This window comes from Bos indicus, chromosome 6, assembly GCF_029378745.1.
Source record: "Bos indicus isolate NIAB-ARS_2022 breed Sahiwal x Tharparkar chromosome 6, NIAB-ARS_B.indTharparkar_mat_pri_1.0, whole genome shotgun sequence".
Taxonomy (NCBI): Eukaryota; Metazoa; Chordata; class Mammalia; order Artiodactyla; family Bovidae; genus Bos; species Bos indicus.
Window position 1 is genome coordinate 45,417,786 of NC_091765.1, and position 17,407 is coordinate 45,435,192.

The 17,407-nt window shown below is 35.7% G+C and overlaps 1 protein-coding gene and 1 long non-coding RNA gene across 5 annotated transcripts in view; one reads left to right on the top strand and one right to left on the bottom strand.

Moving 5' to 3' along the window:
• Positions 1–1,749: 1,749 nt before the first annotated feature.
• On the top strand, positions 1,750–17,089 carry LOC139183610 (uncharacterized). The gene is made up of 3 exons (XR_011567131.1): positions 1,750–1,814; positions 13,024–13,237; positions 16,174–17,089. It is a non-coding gene; the product is annotated as an uncharacterized lncRNA (long non-coding RNA).
• Positions 4,419–17,407, bottom strand: part of SEPSECS (Sep (O-phosphoserine) tRNA:Sec (selenocysteine) tRNA synthase) — a 49,835-nt gene continuing 36,846 nt past the window's right edge. For all 4 annotated transcript variants that reach the window (XM_070791240.1, XM_019962533.2, XM_019962534.2 and 1 more), the window contains exons 9-11: positions 11,693–11,786; positions 10,150–10,240; positions 4,419–8,796 (exon numbers count right to left, since the gene is read on the bottom strand). In XM_070791240.1, the coding sequence (XP_070647341.1) occupies positions 8,493–8,796; positions 10,150–10,240; positions 11,693–11,786 (489 nt within the window). In that variant the 3' untranslated portion in view covers positions 4,419–8,492. The remainder of the gene's footprint in view (positions 8,797–10,149; positions 10,241–11,692; positions 11,787–17,407) is intronic.

A 17,407-nucleotide genomic window follows, 5' to 3' on the forward strand; every position in this document is an offset into this window, starting at 1 on the left:
AGCTATGTATCTGAAACAATTACCCCCATTGCCTTATAGACCTAATCTAATTTGAGGTTCTAATTCACAGCCTTATGTTAAGGAAGTTGGCATTGAAATTGGATTGTTATACATACTATGGACTGAAGTCCATTTCTTATGATAACCAGTGAAAACTTGGAACAGGTGAAATGTGAATTTCTCCAGCATCCTGGAAGATATTTAGGAGCCCATTTGGAATATGAACATCCTTCATAAATCCAGTATTACTAATCCATGGGAAAGTTGTTAGAAAATACCATCTCAAGCCTTGTGAATCTCTTTTCTCTGCACTTGTCCAATTTTCTCTGGTTACTCAAGCCATCTGTTTCTCACCTCTTCTCCCTTTTCCACTAAAATCTACCCTTAGGGGATCTTATTTGGATCATGACTCAAATGTAAAAAAGGAAATTAATTAGAGAAGTGAACAATGATAGCATATTTGATGATATCAAGATAATTGGGGTTGAAAACAGTATTGTGACTTTTGAAAAAATGAGTCCTTTAGTTGTTGTTCAGTTACTCAGTCTTGCCCGACTCTTTACTAACCCCATGGACTGCAGCACACCAGGCTTCCCTGTCCTTCACTAACTCCTGGAGTTTGCTTAAACTCATGTCCATTGAGTCAATGATACCATCCAACCATCTCACCCTCTGTTGCCCCCTTCTCCTCCTAAGAGAAAGGAGATTCTTCAGGTAGGAGATTCATATTGAAATGTGAGCTACACGTTAAAATGCATATTTGCTTTAAAGTAAGAGGGTGGTGCAGGTAAAACAAAATAGGGCTTGGTAAGTGTCAAAGGTGGCCCTCATTATATGGTTCTCTCCAATATGTTTGAAAATTTCCATAATAAAAACGTTTTTTAATAAACCACTCTCAGGGAAACATCTGATAAACTTATCCAAACTAAGATGTTGCTGCTAAGGGTAAATAGCAGTTATCCATTTCCTGGTGTAGCTATTAATACATTTTAACAGGATTCAAAAAAAGACTTAAGACAAATAAATAAATACAACAGTAGCAAATAAGGTGGGAGCAAAGGAGAGAGGAGGGAAGGAGGGGGCCATGAGGAAAATGGCCACTCGAACAAGAGCTTTGAATACAGTTCATCTTACTGTTCATTTTTTCATCTGATCTAATAGGATTTAATCAAGATCAGGCCTCTAAACCTGGCTGCATTTTTTAAAATTGAAGTATAGTTGATTTACAATGTTGTGTTAGTTTCAGTGATTCAGATATGTGTGTATATATATATTTTTTAAAGATTATTTTTCCTATACTCAAAATATTGAGTATAGTTTCCTGTGCCATACAGTAGGTCCTGTTTGTTCCTATAGTAGTGTATTTATGTTAATCCCAAACTCCTAATTTATCTCCATCCCTTTCCCCTTTGATAACTGTTAGGTGTGCTTTCTATGTCTAACACAGCTACATTTTAACAGATTGTCTCTGGTGCTACTTTGTTGAAATCTCTCTGTTGTTGTTGTTAACTGCCATGTAACAATAGCTACTATCAATGCACTTGCTGTTTGTCAGACTCCTTGCTAGGTACTTCACACGCATGATTACATTTGATCTTTATTTCAACTTTCTTAGATATCATTACCCCAATTTTACAGACGAGTCAAAAGTAACTTGTGCAATGTCACTCAGACACGTAGAAGTCTGGTCTCTCAATTATGTCATGGTCACCATAGTACCTTGGTCACTATAGTACTTTGGTCACAACAGAACTCTTCCTAAAGGTTCAGGGGATGATTTACTCTTCTCACAGTGTATGGACCACTTGTCAGAGGTATGCTAAACCACTGTCTTGCCCCACGTTTAAAACAGTAATTAGTACTTTAAATTACTAAAGAGCTAACAACTGAAGTTTGAGCTAACGTTGAAGGAGCAAACAATGCAGAGGGCATGGGTTCAATCCCTGGTCAGGGAACTAAGATAGCACATGCCTCAAGGAGAGGCCAGGAAAAATAAAAAGGAGTGAATATCAGGGAGGTTGCCAGCAAAGCACATTGCTGTAGCCAGGTAACAAAGTCTTTTCTTGATGGGGAGACTGGAGCAGGACCTCTTTGGATCTGCCATAACCAAATAGGATTTTTGGAGCTCTGTCCTAGAAGCAATAGAAAACCACTGAATAGACTCAATCAGACATGATAAGATTTCATACACAGTTAAAATATAATTAATAATGCCTACTGAATCATTCATACAACAAATACATGTCTCATGTGCCAGGTGCCATTTAGGTACTTGGGTATATGTGAGGGGACAAAGATCCTGCCCTGAAGTAGCTTATGTTCTAGCCAGAGGGATAGAGATAAACAATTGAATGTAATAGTTAAATTACATAATACGTTGTATCTTTGCTCTTCAGTGTGGTCCCTGGGCCAGTATCACAGGCCAGTATCTGTTATTGCCTGTCGGTTTGCTAGAAATGCCAGCCTCACCCCAGATCTACTGAATTCAAATGTGCATTTTAACAAGAAGCCCACTTTTAAGCACAAAAAAACTGAGGCTCCACTTTCAACTTTAAGAAAAATTTTAAGCAATGTTAAAGTGGGGGAGATAGCCACCAGTATTAAGAGTAGTAGTCTAGGTAGACCTCATCAGGAAGGGAAAGTTTGATTAAAAACATGAAAGAGGTGAGTTAGCCAAGCCTCTGGGTTGAGCTGTTTCCAGGCAGAGGAAGTAGCTGGAACCAAGGCTCTGAGGCAAAGTGTGCCTAGTGTTTGAAGAATAGCAAGATAGCCAGTTTGGCTGGAAGGGGCAAGGGTGAAGAGTAGAAAAAAAAGAGAGATAAAGGAAGTCAGAGAGATAAAGGGGGTGGGAGTAGGATGGCCAGATGCTGTCGGGCCTTTGGGGGCACAACAAGGACTATGCCTTACACTGAGTGATATAAGGAGTCACTACAAGAGTTTGAGCAGGCAAGTGACTACACGCCTTAAAAGGATCACTCTGGCTGTTGTATTGAGAATAAGATTGTAATGGGGCATGGTGAGAAAACAGGGAGACTTCTAGGGGTGGGAGGGAAGTACCGAAATAATTCAGATAAAAAACACTGATAGGTGAGACCTAGTGGATAAAAGAGGAGGAGGTAAGAAGCAGTTTGATCCTAGATAACTTTTTAAGGTAGATTCAACAAAGTTTCTTGATGAATTAGATGTAGGATGTGGGAAAAAAAGGGAAAGAGGAGAATTCAAAGGTGTGGAGTTCAAGAAAGAGGTCTGCTTGAGACCCAAATTTGATCATTCTACTATAAAGTTATATAAGAATAGGGCTAAATATAGCAAACCACTGTGCCGGTAGGTCTGCTGACTATACCAAAAACTTTGGTCAGATAATACAATGGATGTGGGCATCACAGTAAATGAACTTTCTCTGTACATTTTTGTTGGGTTGTGATCTAGAATTTCAGGTACACAAAATTATTAATGCGTATTTAAATGTTTCTTTAAAAAAAACTCTCAGATATAAACACAAAACAGAAATTCACAAAAATCTAAATAGAAAAATTCTGGAAAAAGAAAAAAGATAGTCATCAAAAATCAACTAATACTTTGTAATTTCCACTGGAAATGAACAAAATTTCATTGATGATTCTCTCTCAGAAATAATTCTACTGGGAATTCCCTGGTGGGTTCCTATGTTTAGGACTTGGCGTTTTCACCGCCATGGCCAAGGTTCCTCTGATTAGGGAACTAAGATCCTGTAAGCCACATGGTGTGGCTGAAAAAAAAAAATCTACCTAATAAGCTAAGAAATAGATTTTCATTTAATTTTTAAAATTTAATTTAAATCTAGTAAAAATTGGTACATTATAGCTTTATGCAGACCATCATAGTAGTTATTAACAGCAAGTGCTGTGTTTCAAGTATTGAGTTAATCACTTTGTATCTCACTTAAATCCTCAATCCTAAAGGATTGTACCCACTTAACATACGATGAGACTGAGATTCAGAGAGGTTAAATGTGAATTCACATGGGTTAATAAGTACCAGTGCAAAGATTTAATTAAAAATCAAATGAGAACCTGCAAAAATCAAACAGTACAATTTAAAAACAAAGTCTGCTGAAGAAGGAAGTACGACCATTTTATATTTAATTAACATGTTTCTTTTTAAATACTTTTAAGCCTCCAACCATCTACAGTCAACAGAGCTTTGCAAAATGGGTGCTGGAAGATTCTCTTCTCCTTCCCCTTTTTAAAAAAAAATAATCTAGCCTCCACCCCCATGACTCATGAGTCTCATTACAAAGTATGACTTTCCTTGCTGATTTCTGGGCAAGTTAATACTGATGATTAAATGAAAATATGTGCAAGTAATTTAATGTTAGTTATCTGCACTTTCAGATTTTATCTGTAGCAATGATTAGGTAAAATAATGTAACACACTGCCATGATTTATTAAAAATTTATTGCATAATAAATTATACAATTCAGTCTTATTTTTAAATAGTCTACAGCAAAAATATTTTTGGAAATATCTTCTCTTTTAGTAAAACACATAAGTTAGCAGGCTGACACCAGCTTCAATTCTAATAGCTAAAATCCCTCACAACTATACATTTAAACATAGTCTTTCTTCACAGTTCTCTAAATGTTCAAGTTGACACCAATATCACTTGATAAAAACAAGACCATATAAATAGTTTCAGATTTTGCTTAAGGCCTTAGATTGAACTTTAAAATATTAGGTGGAAAATTATAAAGATATAGTCATTAGCCTTGAACTCATCGTCTTACACGTGTACACACCATAATGACCAAGAAGAGCATGAAAGTAGAAAGGCAGGCACGAAGGAACACAGCGGGGAAGTCTTAGGCCTGTATGCTGAGCGGCCGTAAGAGATCAATAATCAACACGATGTGACAGACAAGAAAAGACTATTTACAGGAACTTAAAAAAGATGTTCACAGCATATTCAGTTGTTTTATCAAATTATTCAGAGGGTATCAAACCTCTGAAATAATTCAACTTCTACGTACACAAACTTAGTTTAAAAACGGGACTGGCCTCATGAATGCAAAACACAAAACCATTTAAGGGCTTGGCAGAAATGAGTACATTTCAGACAGTGGGAAAAGAAAACCCAAGTTTTATATGCACCAAATGTGTATGTATTCATAAAAGTTTCCCTGAATGAGATTCACCAGGGTTTGCCATACCTGTCAGTTGTTGGATTTTTCCTCTACGAAAGAAGACAAGAATATAACTTAGGATGAGCTACTAATTCAATATTAAAGTAACATCACTGGTTGAACAAATTATCTCTGTTTAATTTTACTAAGACCTACGATGGCTGTCTAGTCTAAAACCAAAAGCATGCCCTATAGCTTAGACCTCATGACAGTACTTACTATAGTGGTTAAAGAAACAGAACCACAATAGAGGTATGTGCTAGGGCAAAATATCAGGGAAAAAAACTCAATTTAAAGTTATCATTCTGTATATCAAGTGCCCATTGACTGAACATAACTGTTTTCAATAATTCACATTTGATCAACTCATCAACTATTGCAAAAAGCTAAATAAAAAGATTTATAGTTGAACACAGAGTTCCTAAGGCTAGTATCACATATCATTCCCTGAAAGAGGGAGAATTTGTCAGCAGAGAACTTAAGAGCCAAATTGAGAATTGGATTGAAAATACCCTTTCCTGCTCTGTGTATAATAAGTAACACATTGGGTGTAGTGACCTAAAGAATATTTCATGTTATTCAATTTTCTTTTCTGGGCAGACTACCACACAGCCCAATGACTTTAAAAACCAAACTCCAAAATTCTACCTGATAGTCATAATAAGGGCAGTTGGAGCACAAAGATAGAGGAGGTCATCTTAGCCACTGATTGGAAAAGATATCATCGGTTGGCCCTTTGCCCCAGTGAGACGATAACTAAAGCCAGTTATGAGGCTTACCAATCATTACTAGGAGATTAAAATAAATAACTTGTATGTACATGGAAAGGAGAGATAGCAAGTCAAAGGACACTGGAGTGGGGACAAAGGAAAACCTAAATGTGCAGAACCTATAATATCCCTTCAAAAATTCTTGACTTCTACAACCTCAAGGTCAAATTGAAACCAGCAGGAATAGAGTTGGAATTCTAAAACCTCTGAAAAGAAAGGGCTAATAGTAAAAGCTGCAGCTGATTTTATGCGCCAGGAATGAAATGTTATAACATATCTATCATTCACATGTGGGTTCGTGTAATTTATCTTCAATTAGAATTATTATCTATTCAGCAGCTGTAGCCCAAGAACTGCTGATACACCACAGTTGAGAAAACATTTGCGGGTCTCTGGACTCTGGCCTTCCTTAAGTTAAATGCTGATCACATAAAATAGATCACTCGTTCTATAAAGCGATCTGGGCTTATGTGGACAGTATACTGCATCACCAGCATCTACATCCACAGCATCATTTCATTTCCTTTCACAGACTGGAGAGGGTCTATAGCAACTCTTCATCTTAATCAGTTCTTCGATTCAGTCCCAAATTCACGTTAAAAACATTATACAACTTTTTAATCCAGGATTTACCTTTGAAAGAAATATTTAAAGAACCCAGACACTTCAAGTATCTGAACCCCAGACATACAAAAATTTCAAAGCAACCCTTTATGATAGTTGTAATTAAGTACTTATCTCAACAGTGGACTTCCAAAGTTGGCAATAAAATATTCTAATTTACCAGTGGGAGTGGCAGCAATCTAAGCTCATGTTTAACACAGTTTACAGTACCAAACCAATGAAGAAAAACACAATCCAGAAAGAAAAGTGGCATTCTCTACTGTAGTGTTTTCAAAAATACATTCAAAGGGACGTCAGTAAGTATTTAATTAAAAAAACAGGTTCCATCTTTAGACAAGGATATATTCAAACTCAAATAGAAGGGATTCTTAGAGCCTTTAATATGCCAATAGGCAGGTTTGCAAAGTTCCCAACTTGCTCATGGAACCTTTCATACCCTTGAGCATCTCTTAGGAATAAATGCTCCACAGAGCAAGTCTTAAGAAACACAGTTTTGAAACTTTGGTGCATTCAGGAGCTTCACTAATTCCTTAGGCTATCAGTCTTAAAATTAACACCAAAAATAACAGTTATAGCCAGTAAGTCTAGGATTACAGATTCAGGAAGGAAGCATATGGGCAATGGGTAGGGAATACACCTGTTCATCATACTCCATCATTTTCACCTCCCCAGCAAAAATATGTTCCGAATCCCCATGTTAACCACTCTTGATGATGGCTGTACAAAACACCTGAACAAGCTAACCAAGACTGCTTGAGGCAAAAACACTGAAATAAAGTTTTCACTTTCCCAAATGGAAAAATGCACACATGTCGTATTAACAGTTTATAATTATATACTCAGAAGAGGTAACCTCAGTTATCAGTTAAGAATCTGCATACTGTGTAATTCATTAACATTTACGGAGCTACTTTATATTAAGTTACTAGTGAATAAGTAAAGCTGCTATGGAAAACTTCTCTTTATTTAGGAGTTCTCTTACTTTGGTGGTGGTTTAGTCGCTAAGTCATGTCCAATTCTTGCAACCCTATGGACTACAGCCTGCCAGGCTCCTCTGTCCATGGGATTCTCCAAGCAAGAATATTGGAGTGGGTTGCCATTTCCTTCTCCAAGGGATCTTTCCCATCCAGGAATCGAATCCGGGTCTCCTGCATCGCAGGCAGATTCTTTACTGACTGAGCTACGAGAGAATTTAGAGCAGTGTTTCTCAACCACAGCTCTAGTGAGATTTGGGGCTAGATAAATCTTTTATTTTGGGAAGTTGTCTTGCCCATTGTAGGATGTTGAACAGCATGCCTGGCCTCCACTAACTGGATATCAATAGTATTCTGCTAGTTTTGACAATCAAAAAGATCCCCAAATGTTTCTTAGATATAAGCAAATCATCCTGAAGTTGAGATCCATTTCTATTGAGTGAAAATTAAAGCTTACACCTTGACTCTGCTTTCCTGGGAAATATCCATTTTACAGGCATACCATGACTTACACACATTGACAAACATCTAGTAAATAGTAGCATTAGTGATCTTTCTAAATTCTGTGTGGTCAGAAACTAAGTAATTTGTGAATGACAGAGAATGGTCAGAGGAACACAGTCTACACATTTCAAAGAGAATCAGAGGTCATGTGTAATTTTACTATCAACATATTAGTAAGAATTATCTGAATCATAATGCTTAATTGGCAAATGTTTAACAATTGGAAAAATGTTAATTGTATATTATGACCTGTTGAGGATGGTAATGATTGAAGCAGTCTAAAAACAACAAATGTAACAATCATCAATGGCTAGCTCAGACCATATTCTATTCCTTGACCAAATATTCTCCATGAAATTCTCAATTCAAAAATCTTACGTTTTGTCTTTAAACTGTTAGCTTATACTGTAGCCTCCTCACTTCTTTCAAATCATCAAAAATAAACCCTTCACATGTCATCAAGAAGAATCCTGGCATGTGTCAAGACATACATTATCTAGTTTTAAAGCCATTTCTTCTATATCCACATCTTCAGTTTTGTCATTATTGTCAACTCCAGATATGTCACTCTCTTTATTTTGTTCCTTTTTGACTGTCTTTAAACACTTGTCAAGTCTCTTTATGAACAAGTCCACATCCTGTGTCTTCATTCCAATGGCTGACGCAGCATTGAGGTAAGCACAAGGGTAATTATTTGTATGTGACATAAAGCCTCTGAAAGTGTAGCCACTCACAGTCTGCATAGACCCAAGAGGAACAACCCTGAAAGAGAAAAGATTTACCAATTTAATATGTCTGGTGATGTTAACAGAGTATCACTCATAAACAAAAGAAAGCTGTGTTACTAAGCCTTACACCCACTTACTAAAAAGTTTAAAAACAGCTATAGATCGTAGCCTATGAAAACAGACTGTCAGCCTTAAAATAAAATTATACGATACAATGCACTTCACACAGGAAGGTACTATCTGATGTTTACCATTACCTTATCTTCTATTAAAGAGCTACAAGCTCTAGAAATCAAAAACACCTTCACATCTTCCAAAAAGTAGAAAGAAAATTATTTGTTTTTGTACCAAATATGGAAATTTGACACTTCACATATACACACTTCAATGGAATATTTAAGTTTGTAAATCAAACCACTTTGATTAACTGCCATGTATCTCCTCAAGTAATCAATAGACTAAAATTACACCTATCTGATCATATTATGCATGGAAGGTTTTAGAGCAAGGCTCCAGAAGAAATCGCATAATTGCTTACAGTGGATTGATGGTCAGCAACTAGCAATACTCAGCAATGGCACATGCATTTTTAAAGCTTGATTTCACTGGCATACTTGATATAAGCAGATTTCTAACGGTACTTTTTTTAAAAAGCAGCCAATTAAGATCAACCTAAACATAAAGACAAATAGGGGCAACACTAAAAAGCAAGGCCAAGAAAACCATTTTATAAGTGTCAAAACTATGCTGCATACAGATAGAGCTCATCAAGTTAAAACGGTGAAGTAATCTAAGATTTTTTCCTTTTAGGAAGTTGTTCTTTGACGTGAAATCTCTGACCTCTGGTAGTCAGAGAGAAATTCTTTAGTAGAAGCATGTAAAGAAGAGTACTTAGAGCAAGCTACTTCAAGTCATCTTTCTCTGACTCATCAAATATAAAATGAAAAATGAAATTCATCTTAAGCTATAAAAGCAAAAAAGACATTTTTCAAAGGCAAGACAAGAACTGCATAGCTGTTTTCAGTTTAGGAAATGGACTTTTCCTTAAAAACATTTTCACTTAAACTTAAGAATGAAGCTAACTTATTTCTAACACCATAATGTGAAGATTATCTAACAAAGGAAAATAAATACAAATTTGTACAGAGGGTAATGAACTTTGTTTTTGTGTATCTATTAAACAAGATTCATATCCCTTTGTGACTATTTCACACACTACAGGTGGATGCATAACAGCCTCACAGATTCTCTACCTCATCACTATTTTCCTCCATGATGAATCCTCAGGTATAGCTCACCATATACTTGAGGGACTTATTGGTAAGGAAACATACTTCATTAACTTTATAACACAAAATAAAACCAATTCCCTTTTAAACATACTTACCTGGCTCCAGAAACCTGTCTTGTAAAAAGCATGGAGCCAAGCTGAGTGACAGCTCTGCTACAGTGTTTATCTAGGGTTCTAAGTGTCATAGCTGAAAGAGAAAACAGTATTCCAGTGAGCCTTGGTTCACCAGCCCAAAACCACTCAAGAAACAAATAACCATGAAGACGTTACTTTTTTTTATTGTGTTAACAAACATAAAGCATAAAATTTACCATCTTACCCAATTTTTAAGTATATACTTCAGTGGTATTAAATACTCAAACACTGTTAAACAACCATTACACCATTCATCTCCATAACTCTTTTTCTCTTAAAAACTGACACTCTACACCTATTAAACTGTAATTCTCCATTCTCCCTGACCCTAGCAACCGGCATTACACTTTCTATCATGATTTTGAGTACTCTTAAGTGCCTCACACAGGTGGAATCATATGGCATTTATCTTTTGCAACTGGCTTATTCCATGGAGATAGCACTTTTTATTCATTGTCTCATGGCACCATTTCACTTTAATGCACTTAATAAATTATAGTAAGGATTTTATTGCATATCAAAGAAAAATATTTTAAAACAAGCTAACATACTCAGAAAAGAATTTCCATACAACCCTTCCAAAGAGTGAATATTCCAGTTAAATTCATGGAACAATGACATGAATAGCATGACTTACCATACTAGATACTTTACAGTTATAATATCAACCACTCGTAACTTTGTATGTGAGGGATCATTATCTCTACTTTTAGACAGGGAAAAGAAAGTTAGAGGCTACTACATGGCAGAACTGAAATTCAGATCACACCATATCACCTTCTATAGCATCTACCTAGATTTTAAACCAACAGAGAGGACTGACTAGGGTGATTTATTATCTATCAGTGGCCAAAAGGTTTTCCAAGGAAGTTCATTCCTGGAAAAGGCTTCAACTACAAATTATTAATTTCCTTACTTTCCTCAGATATACATAAATATGAGCCATATTATACTATATATATTCACAAATTAAAAGAGGTAATTATGAAGCTTAAATGTTAAATACATAAAAATCAACATTCATATTAACCTGTTTAGTAGCTCCTGTACTACAATGACAATATTAAATTATCATAAACACTGATATCTCTAACATAGGCATACTAAGGAAAACTAACAATAATAGCATTAAAAATTATAAGAGTAACTTTAATATCCAATGTTATGGTATTTTTTTAACTGGTAGAAATTTTTAAATAGTTATATAGATTCCTTATTATTGACCAAATTATTCTGGTAAGAAGCAAGAGGTCAAAGTATTTTTTCCATATATTCATTGTAACATAATACAGATTTGAATTCTTTCAACACATAGGTTTTACCTTTGAAATACATTAAAGCATTTAAAAAGGCTAACTAAATTTTTAAAATTTACAAATCAGTACTGTAATGAAATTAGAAACATCACTGTAACAAGGAAGAACTCATACTCTTTTGAGAAATACCAGCTTCCCACTGGAAATGGTTCAGAAGTACTAATGTTTTAAAAAAGAAAAAAAATTACCTAAAGATATGGGATTGTGAGGTGTATGCAACAGTCTTTCATTGTAGGCTTCTGACAGCTTCTTTAGTTGGTTGGACAAATAGGAAAACATTTCCTGCAACAACAAAATGTTACATTTACAGAAAATCAAATAAACACTCATTGCAACTTGCCGGATTGAGTAAAACAAATCTGACTGGTGTATAGTCTATGCTGTAAATTAACTCATCCATGTGCCCTAGGGACAATTCTTTCCTTTGCCACAATATAGTAAGATTCAGAGCTGCCAGAATGATCTGAAACCACAGGATTTAAAGGTAAAGAACCAGAACATTTCCTGCTCAGGTGCTATCACATATCTATCAGAAATCCATCCTCTTTTCAGAATCTCCAGGGCTACCACTCTAGTCTAAGCAGCCATCAACCTCTCCCCTGGACCACAGCAATAGATTCTAAATGACTTCTCTGCCTTCTTTCCCGCCTTTCTACAATCTGTCCTTCAGACCGAGGCCAGAGTGGTCTTTCAAAAACATAAATCTGATCATGTTCCTCCCAACTTCCTCCTGTAAGTATTAAAAACAAAAAACAAACAAAAAAAAACAACTCTTCATCTATAAGGCCCTGCATGATCCAGTCGAGCCAACATGCCCAACTCAGCAACAACCATTCCCTCCACTTACTACGTGCCAGCCACATCAGCCTCCTTTTCTGATCCCTGGACACGTCTAACCTTTGTGCCTGCTCCTCCAGGACTGGGAAGGCTCTTCTCCCAGATCATGCCATGAGTGGTCCCTTTTGTCACAATCTAAGGAGACCTTATCTCTTCTCTATTAAAGTAACTGTAGACCCTGCCTACCTCCAGCTCCTAATCTCCCTCCAACACCACTGTCTATTTTGGTTCCTTCACTATACTTACACAGTCTGAAGTTATCTCTTTTATGTGCTCAAATAAATATTGCCTATGACTACCCACTAGAATGGAAAAACTTGAAAGCTGGGACTCCTTACCTTCTTCACCACTGTTTTCCCAACATCAAGAAAAATAGGCCAAGATTTTAGTATGTAAGTGAATTGGGAAGAGACAGTTTAAAAATTAATTTCCTTTAATATTATAAACTTAAAATTAACAATTTCCTTTTAACTCAATTAAAAAAAAATATAGCAGCTAACAACTAAAAACTGTACTGTTGATCCTACTCTGAAAAGTATATCTGGTAGTAAAAAGTAAAAATACATATTATTTTACAAGTACAAAATTTCATGTGCACAGGCACATTTGAGAATTTAATGAAGTTACAAACAAATATTAAGTTGGCAACTATTTGACCTAAAATTGTTTTTTCTTCTCCTAGTAAGGACTTTAAAAAGTGTTGAAATGAATATCTGACCCAGTAAGTCTGCAGCTGAACAAACCCATTTGCAATGACCTCCTCCAGCCATAGTCAAGACATATAAATTCTAATGATGTACCAAAGAGCCAAGGGCCAACAGAGTACCTAAGTGAAGACAGGAGGAAATCATACTTGAACTTCAAAGACCACATAAGCGGCTTCAGTTTTCTCTAAGGTAAGGATTGGCGAGTCTGAGCCCACACTGGGACCCAGAGTAGCTTTTTCATGTCTAAAGCACATAGTAGATGACTAACTCTGTCTTTTGTTAGGTAAGGATTAAAAGAAGAGGAAAATTCCTACCAGGTTTATGAATTATGAATGAGTCTCCTTAAGACCACAAGCATTTTTATCCTTGTCAACACAGTATATTTTATATTCTGACCTAAAAAAACTTTAATACTCATTCTTAAATTTTTAGGATCTTTTAAGATCAATTCTCAGCATGCCAGAATTATGAAATCTTAGATCACTAAAATATACTGATTCTTTTTATATTAAAAAAGTTAACATCCACATTTGTCATACCAAATGAAGTTATAAGTAAACATACTGTTATATTTAATAAGTTTTTCTCTTCTGTCATTAAAAAAAAAAGTGTACAGAAATACTTTAGGAGACATATGTTATCACCATTTGCAGTAACAGAAAAAAGAGTGGGCATCTTTTCTTAGACATATAAAGATTTCCTGGCCCTTCCGTCTTAAACTAATATTTTGATGTTCACTAGGTGAAATTATAAGAAAATCAAATGAAATTTTAAAATCAAGAGTTTTTCCTATAACTGGAATAATTTAATATCTTTTAGGTACCATGCCAGTGTTAATGAAGAGCAAAATTCCTGGGTTTCATTTATGTATTTCCCTTTACTATAAAGTAACTAGGTCACTATCATAATGCTCAGTGTTGGGAATTCCCCTAGAGGTCCAGTGGTCAGGACTTGGTGCTTTCACTGCCAATGGTCTGGGTTCAATCCCTGGCTGGGGAACTAAGATCCTACAGGCCAAAAACATTAAAAATAAAATTTTAAAAATGTTCAGTGCTGTTTAAAAAAGAAAAAAAAAGTCATATATTTTAATTCAGATGTTAACTGCTGATTCTTCATATTATACATTAAAGTCTTAATGGGAATCTAATTCTCTCTTACTGTCAAATTCATTAACTTCCCATGCTGCTGCTAAGTCACTTCAGTCGTGTCCGACTCTGTGCGACCCGACAGACGGCAGCCCATCAGGCTCCCCCGTCCCTGGGATTCTCCAGGCAAGAACACTGGAGTGGGTTGCCATTTCCTTCTCCAATGCATGAAAGTGAAAAGTCAAAGTGAAGTCGCTCAGTCGTATCCGACTCTTAGCGACCCCATGGACTACAGCCTACCAGGCTCCTCCATCCATGGGATTTTCCAGGCAAGAGTACTGGAGTGGGGTGCCATTGCCTTCTCTGCATAAGCAGAAACAAATCTGAGAGCCAGGAAATGCCTTTTACAGACTCCCACATTCTCCCCCCTAACACTAACAACAAAAAACTTATTTCAATTGTGAGGGCCAAATTTAAAATATTCTCTCTAGTATGACTGCCACAGTTATCACCAATGTGATCACACTTGTAGAATAAAAAGAACCTGAAAAGAGTAATTTCTCCTTAATTTGTACTTAGCTATTTCTTTAAAAAAAAAAAAGAAAGGAAATGGTTCCTTAATAACACCCTTAGAGGATGCTTTTAAATTCACTAATGCATACATGGCTATTAAAAAACAGATTTTTCCAGTGTTCAATTTCTAATACCTTAACAAATTAATTCTAACCAGTTCTATCAATCACTTGCTAATACCATTGGAATGGTAGCTAATATTAGAATAAAAATCTTCAGACTATAAATGTAATGCTAAAGTAACTAAATCACATATTACTAGTATGGGAGTAATTAAACAAAAAGAATATATTTGTGAGTCAAGTTCACATCCATCTGCAAATGTTTTTAGTATCTCTACTCTGTATAAAGGGTTATGACAAGTAATCCAATAAATAAAGCAGCTTAAAATATCTTAAAGCACAATGTACTGAGTCCTACAGTATTTCACATATTAAGGTCCTAAATGCTCTCCCATTAATATCACTACACTTTAAAAATATCATTTAAGAGACTGTACCACTATTTCCTACACTAATACTTAGCTAAGCAGTTTTTTACCTGATATATTAAAGGTATTTCAAAACCTGCACTATTTTTTTCCTACAGTTAAATCTATAACTGACATTTATTATAAAATACTCCTGTGAAGGGAGAAATTTATAAGCACTCCAAACAAATGTATATAGAAAGATCTTACTTAAAAGAAATGAAATATTATTGATTTTCTATGTCTTTTGTGCTGTATTTAACTTAATTTTAAAAGATTCTTCACCAGAGATAAGCTGAACCGTACACCTGAATGCTAATGTCAGCTACATTTCTAGAATAAAAATATAGAACTTTACACCATAACTCAAGATGTTAATGGAAGAGAAGTTGAATTACATTAAGCATTATCTTTCATATAGCCTTTTGCAAATTGATTTGCAGTTGTGAAGCCCAACATCTAGCTTATCTGTTCCCATAATCCAAGATGTACATAATTCACTAAATTTTAAAGAAAAGGGTCTTAGGTAACCACGTCTTTCGAAATAACTATTTCATGTTACACGATGAAAGAGAACTTCACATATGATTACAATATGCCTCATAAGGTGGGTAATAAATCAAAAAGGAAACATAACAAGTAGTCTGGTATTTCAATGATAATAATGTGTAAGGATGGACAGACAATGGACTGGAGGTACACATCCACTCACACAGATGTTCTAAGTGAAGACACACATACTAAACGTGGGATGCTGCTATCCATGACAATGGCCAGGCCACAGGTTCAGACACACTCCATGCCGCACAGGCTAAAGCTTTCAAACTTCTCTACTGATGCTTCATATCCAGGCCTAAAATCTGACACTTTCGTTGGGATTCAACTACTCTACCTTTAGGGCTACAAAGTTTGTTTGAGTTATATGTCTAACGCTCTCCAAGTTTCAGCAAACAAATTCCAGTCACTGAAGCAGCCATTTTGTCATTCCTTTTCTGCAGATATTCTCTTTCCCAAATCAGCAGATATTTGCAACAATGAACGATTACCTGCCTGTCCGGTTCAGCAGAGCACTCTTATAAAAAGTAAAGCTAAGCAGAATAATGGTCTTCTCTGGAACCAAACCTGAAGCAGAGATGAACATCTAAGACTGATTATTCTTTTGCATAGAGCAACTCAAAGAAATAGTTTCTGCAATTTTCATCCCTGTTCTTAAAGGCCTCTTCAGTTAAACTTCCTGGTCACTTCTCCCCTCAATGAAGCAGACATGTTGATCAGGAAGGGGCTAAGGGCGAACAGGTTCAATTCACACACACAGTTCCACTCTCTTAGATCCTTTCACTCTTCAAAAAAGAAGGCTTGAGAAGGAATGGCTTCAAGCTGAGTTCTTGTCTGCTTTTACTGTGAAAAAGATAAAGCCTTTTTGGAAGAGATATAGCTAGATGAAATAACCTCTAAAAATATCATTGTGGTGAATAAGGGCACAGAATTAAAAAAAATCCTAAGTTTTCTTTTAACACTCCTTTTTTAGTACGCAATAACACCAATAATATAAAAAAAGGAGCTCTCAGTGATGGTATAAAAATAGCTCTGGCTAGAGCAAAATAGCTATGCCTCAGCTTCTCCAGAGCTGAACCAATAAACTATCACGATTAAATTTTCACAGTTCAAAAGCAAGTCCATTTAAACAAAAGAGGGTTTTACTTCTGCAACAAATCCAATAAAAAAACAATATTTATGCTACATATATGCAATTATGGTTTATGGAGGACATCCACGTTTTTCAAGAAAAAGACTTTCCTATTGAATGAAGTTGTTAAAAAGCAAACTTTTATTCTCTTACAATGATAGAGTTCTCAAATGAGCATTTTTATACTCTGAAGATTACTACTATAGATAGTCTCTGTTCTAAGTAAATTCAATACACAGAATTTTAAATAAAATCAATGAATACATTAGAGCCTTTGGGATTTTACACACCTCTATTAATAAGAAAAGGGGTCATGAGAGTACCATTTTTATGGCTCAGATGCCTAGCACAGAGCAGGCAAACACTTCCACAACAGTTGATGGGTGACTGGAAGCAAGTGGGAAGAGTGGGAAGACAGAAAGTGCAGAGGCTTCAGTATCACACAGACTCGGGTTTCAACAGCAGTTCTGGCACTTACGTGGGATTCTGGGTAAGTGCGTAACTTCTCCTAACCTCAATTTCATCTGTAAAATGGGCATGATATT